This window comes from Condylura cristata, unplaced genomic scaffold (genome assembly GCF_000260355.1).
Source record: "Condylura cristata isolate star-nosed mole 26May11 unplaced genomic scaffold, ConCri1.0 scaffold00009, whole genome shotgun sequence".
Classification (NCBI taxonomy): Eukaryota; Metazoa; Chordata; class Mammalia; order Eulipotyphla; family Talpidae; genus Condylura; species Condylura cristata.
In genome coordinates, this window is record NW_004567110.1 from 62,883,910 (window position 1) to 62,889,909 (window position 6,000).

The 6,000-nt window shown below is 35.7% G+C and overlaps 1 protein-coding gene across 1 annotated transcript in view; it reads left to right on the top strand.

Moving 5' to 3' along the window:
* Positions 1-6,000, top strand: part of PRKDC (protein kinase, DNA-activated, catalytic polypeptide) — a 212,101-nt gene that overhangs the window by 27,727 nt on the left and 178,374 nt on the right. Inside the window, exons 18-22 of the mRNA XM_004680043.2 lie at positions 246-405; positions 1,406-1,492; positions 2,312-2,431; positions 2,835-2,994; positions 5,880-5,986. Coding sequence (XP_004680100.1) covers positions 246-405; positions 1,406-1,492; positions 2,312-2,431; positions 2,835-2,994; positions 5,880-5,986 — 634 coding nt within the window. The remainder of the gene's footprint in view (positions 1-245; positions 406-1,405; positions 1,493-2,311; positions 2,432-2,834; positions 2,995-5,879; positions 5,987-6,000) is intronic.

The window sequence follows — 6,000 nt, forward strand, 5'->3', positions numbered from 1 at the left end:
GGGATATAGTGATCACATCTGAGGGGAGAAATCCTGTGGTTTCAAAAATTAACAGAGATGTACTTCCTTAACATAAGAATAATAATGCTAATTAGTTAATTTAAATGAATGAAAATTTCTCAGGTAAGGGAAAAAAAGGAATATAAATGTACCTAAAAATGTTATAAAGTATTGGACTTGTTATAGATAGAATATGAATACCATACAGGTTTCTCCTCTAAAGTTTTACTTTGTTTTTTTTACAGAGAGATTCTTCCTGAAAAACATGTAGAATTTTTTGAACCATGGGTTTACTCATTTACATATGATATAATTTTACAGGCTACACGGTTGCCACTCATCAGTGGTTTCTACAAATTGCTTTCTGTTGCTGTAAGAAATGCAAAGAAAGTAAAATACTTTAAGGTAAGTGTTTCTTAGAGGACACCTTTTTTTAAGGTTGCATAAACATGTATATATGTATCATGGGTATAAGGTAATAATAATTTGCTATTTACAATCTAATTTTGTTACCTGTATTTTAAAACTGATATTTAAAACTGAATTGGATGATGTTCTTAAGAATGTTAACTACTAGCATTTTTTTGTTCTTATTTCAAGTACCTAACTAATTATGATAAATTGCTAGAAGTTCTCAAAGTGTGATTAGAGAATCACTTTTCCCAAGCATTACTTGGAAGTCTTATGTTCTCTCTAGATTTTCTAATCATAAATTGAGGACAAGACATAGCAGTATGTGTTAACAAATTTAACCATGTCATCTGGTAACTAGTTACGTTTGAAAATAGCTAAGCTATTGTAACTAAGGTTTCAATCAGACATGAGCAACCTAACTGGCTAACTACAGGGGAGCGGGTCTCTGAGCTCACAGAGGTATTTATTGGAAGACAGGGAATGGGGATTGGATTTTTCCAGGCCTGCAGCTTAAGACCATCCATGTACTTCCCACCTTACACTCTGTTTCTTACAGAATTCTGACTGAAAATTTTTTAGAACTCATTTTCCATTTCTCTAAATATGCTTAAGACCTTAGCAAAATGAAAACGGAGAATGGGGCTCTCCCTGGTGTCGCAGCAGGTTAAAGTGCAGCACTGCAAAGCTGGTCTCTGTTGCTTTGGTGTGAGTTTGATCCATGGCGCCATAGGTGACCCACATGGCACAGAGACTTCTGTCTCTCTTGCTGCTCCCTTGGCAGTGTGTACTTTGTGAGTCTGCCTGTTCTGCTCCCCATTCTGTCTCTGGTGAATCCTCTCATCCCCTGTACCTCTAGCCTGTACCCAGGTTCTTGTGTGCATATATAAATCTTTAAAGAAAGAAAATGAAAGAATGGCTGAAAACTTCTGGATTAGGGCACATAATTATCTGATTCTTGCTCATTATATTGACTTATTATTTTACTCAACAGGGAGTTAGTCCACAGAGTCAAAAGCAGTCTTCTGAAGACCCAGAAAAATATTCTTGCTTTGCTTTGCTTGCAAAATTTGGCAAAGAGGTAATTTTCCAGTGACCTATGTCCCGTGTTATCAAGAGCTATTTAAGAATGAGGATCAGAACAGGGGTGGGAAAAACACAAGGCACTATGGTAATAGCACATGAGTGAAATGGTGATTGGAAGTCCACCACTACCACCACCATTTCATACAACTGAGATTAAAAAGTATCCATTGTACAAAATGAAGAATGGTGAAAAAAAATTTTTTAATTAAAAAAAATAAATTCTACTAAAAAAAGTAAAGGGAGCTTTCATTTTTCATTGGCCAGTGGATTTCAATATAAAAGTAATTAGCATTATTTATCAGAACTGTGTCAGTCATAACTGCAGATACTTCAATATATATGATAATTTGATCATTATTCTGCATACTAGTTAATACGCTTATTAGATATATCTTCCTCTAAATTCATTAAAGTATGCTTTAAAGAAAAAATAAGAATGAGTGTAGTGGAAAAAAAAATCCTAGTGGTTGTAAATCATCTATTGTTACTTAAAAATTGGTTTGCTTAATTCAGATTTAGGAAAGACACTAGTAAATAAATCATTGTTTCAAAAGTCTATTTGAGTTTTCTGGAGATAATTTAATGAGTAATGACAACTCAGAATTAATAGATTGTTTATCTTTTTCATTCAATGGCAATTAAAGACTTCAATGCATGAACTTTTCCTGGAGATCAACGCATAATTTTTAAACAACATGGCCATTTCAAATAAATGCTACATAGTCATTGTTTCTATTTGAGGATAGGGTTAGTATTTTTTAGTTGACATTCTCTTTGACAATCCAGCACTGTCTTTCTCTTCTTTTTTGTTAAGGTATCAATTAAAATGAAGCAATACAAAGATGAACTTTTGGCCTCCTGCTTGACTTTTATTCTGACCCTCCCATATGACATCATTGAACTTGATATTAAAGCCTACATTCCTGCCTTACAGGTAGATGCATTATCTTAAGTAAATTCCTTTCTTTTTGCATTGTTCATTTCCTAGAAAAGTATGAAATACTGTGGTCTTGCTATAGCAGTGATAGCAGATTCTAATCCATTAGAAATTCCTGGTTCAAATTCTGCTTTTGTTCCTTAGTTGGGACTGAGAACAACTGGCTTAGCTTCGCTAGACTTCTCTTGCAGGTGAATGTGAAGTTTAAATCTTCCATGTTTTGAAACTCCATAGTGTAACACCAGCTATATAGACAGTGTGGTAGTTTTCCTCTAGCAGTGTTTGCCATTAGGACAGCAGTAAGGTTTATTCATTAGACACTACAATTAATTGGTATTATAATTTAAAAAAATTTAAATTTAAATTTTATTTTACCTTGTTTGTATGTATTGACATCTAGATGGCTTTTAAACTGGGTCTGAGCTATACCCCGTTGGCAGAAATAGGTCTGAATGCCCTAGAAGAATGGTCAGTTTATATCTGCAAAGATGTAATCCAGTCCTATTATAAAGACATTCTACCCAGCCTGGATGGATATCTGAAAACTTCAGCCATATCAAGTAAGTTTTACCAGAATTGTGATATATATCTTAATTAAAGTGGCAATATATTACTTATGTATATGACATCTAAAATTTGTATTTTACTTTGGAAATTTGAACTTAACATATTCAAAATATATTTGATTATAGTTTTGTAATCTCCCAGTTCATTTTAATGTAATTGGGGCATTAGGAAATAGAACTGAAGCATTCTTATTAATTTATTTTTTCCACTCTTTGATTTTCTTATATTGTTATTCACTTTTGGACAGTATTTGTTTTTTCCCCTCAGGTGTAGTCCCTGTAAATCTCTCATTTCCATATCTCCTGTGAGCTGTCACCATAGTCTTTTGTGCTTTTCCACTCCTTTTGGATCCTTCTCCTTCCCTACCCCAGCTGTATTCCTCAGATCTATAATTTGCCTGCAAGTTTTGTCTTTTTGTCCTTAACACTTTTTTTTGTTTCCCTTTATTCCTCCTATAAGTGAAACCATCTGATGTTATTCTTTCTCCTTCTGACTTACTTTATTTAGCATGATCCCTTCCGGCTTCATTCATTTTGCTGCAAATAGCATGAGCTTGCCTTTTTAATTGCTAAATAGTATTCCATTGTGTTTATATACATCTTCTTGATCAGTCATCTGTTTTTGACACTTAGGTTGTTTCCCTTGTGCTGCAGTAAACATAGCAGTGCAGGTTTCCTTTTGAATTCATATTTTTGTGTACTTTGGGTCGATTCCTATCAGTGGAATCACTGGGTCATGTGGTAGATCCTTTTTAGTAATCTGAGAAATCTCCATACAGCTTTCCATAGTGACTGGCCCAGTTTATATTCCCACCAGCAGTGTAGGAGAGTTCCTTTTTCTCCGCATCCTTGCCAGCATTTGTTGTTGCTAGTTTTTTTAATATGTGCCATTCTCACTGGTGTGAAGTGGTATCTCATTGTGGTTTAGATTTGCATTTGCCTGAATATAAATGATGTTGAACATTTTTTCATATGCTTGTTGGCCATTTGCATTTCCTCTTTGGGGAAGTGTCTTTTTAGTTCTTCTGCCCATTTTTTTTTTTTTAAAGATTTATTTATTTGTGCATACAGAACTGGGGTACAGGCCAGAGGCTCAGGGGCGGCGAGAGGCCTCACCAGAGACAGAGTGGGGAACAGAACAGGCAGACCAACGAAGCACACTGCTGAGGGGAGCAGCGGGCGGGTCAGGAGAGGTCTGCCACGCCATGTGGTCTCCTCCGGGGCAGGCGGGAATCGAACTCATGCGGAAGCGGCTTCAGATTCTCAGTGCTGTGCTCCAACCCGCTGCGCCACCAGGGAGGGCCCTCTTCTGCCCATTTTTTGATTGAGTTTTTTGTTGTTGTTGAATTATGCAAGCCTTTATAGATCTTTGATACTAGTCCTTTATCACTTGTATGGAGTGCAAATATTCCCACCCAATATTGTAGGTGTCTCTTTCACTGTGCAGAAGCTTTTTAGTTAGATGTAGTCCCAGATGTTTATCGTTCCTTTCATTTTCTTTGTTTCTGGGGTAAGTCCTCAGAGATATTTCTAAGATGTACATCAGAGTGTTTTCTTCTATATATTTTATGGCTTTGGGTAGTAAGCCTTTTAAAAATTTTGCTTCCCTAGTGATTAACAGGATAGAACTAGAATATGTTTGTATGACATTTACATACAAGCATTTTTTTCATTCTCTGATTATTCCACATTTATTTACCAATATGTGTATAGATGTATATCAATTGTGTGTCTCTGTGTTTGTGTGTATGTCTGAGAAGTACAGAGAAGGTAGAGGAATTAAAGGGAAAAGGAGGGTCATAAGTTCACATTGATATGTGATATATCCAGTTTCTATCCAAACCATAAGATTTACTCTGTAGTTTTCTCTGCTTGCAACTTCCTGTTCCAATATTGAGAAACCTAACTTCTTTAATCCTTAATGCTTCTATATGTTCAATTCCCCTATTGTTGTCCTATCACTCTGCTGTCCCAACACTTTTAAACCCCACCTACTCTAACTCTCACCCCAAGTCAGGCTGCCTCACAGGGCCACATTCCTCATGCTCCTTTGAGCACCCCAGGACCCATCTTCCTCTGCATCCCATAAAGGTTGAAGGATTAAACACTCAGGAGGAGGAAAGGGAGAGGCTCTCAAATGACAAACTCACTCAAAAGGGACAGTTACTTCATATTGCACTAAGGTAGAACAGACAGCCTTAACTGAATAGCACAAATAGAAATGACTGGTAATAACCCGAACTGCCACCGTGACGCTGTGAGGAGGGTGTGGCATCAGTGTTGTATATTTCTGCATTGAAGTATTCAGGGTGGTAAGGCGTAAGGTTGGTGACATACTAGCTCAGGAAAGAAAAGTTTTATACTTAGAAATTTTTTGTAGGTGTATGATTGTTACCGTAAAAAAACAAAAATTCATAGGGCAGTACTTTACAACTGTTCATCCTCTTGTTCTTCAAGCTTTCCCCCATAGTAGTTTTATTATTCCTGAATCAGTTAGTACAATGACATCTGTGAAATGGTGATTTTTCCTACTCCAGTATCCTCCTTACTCTAACTGGCATTCTGTTGTAAGAACTCATTTTCTTTTCTCACCTATTATATAAGTATGAACTTGTTTCTTATTTTTTCACTGGGTCTAATCTTTTACCAATCATTACTGATTTTGATGCTCAAATTGCCTTATTCCTTGCTTCTATATGAGAAGTGGGAACTGGCCTCACTATTAACATTATTTTGTTTTTCTTTGTTCAAGAAACTCATTTAAAATTAACTTATAATTAAAATTAGGATTTATATGTCCCTTTGCAGAATGTTCTCTCTAGAGTTCCTTAAAAATAAATGAATGTTATTTAAAATTTATTTTTGTTTAATATTGACAGATGAGACCAAGAATAACCTAGAGATATCAGCACTTTCTCGGGCTGTCCAGAAGGGATTTAATGAAGTTGTATTAAAACAGCTGAAAAAGACAAAGATTATTTCACCAGTAAGAAATTCCTT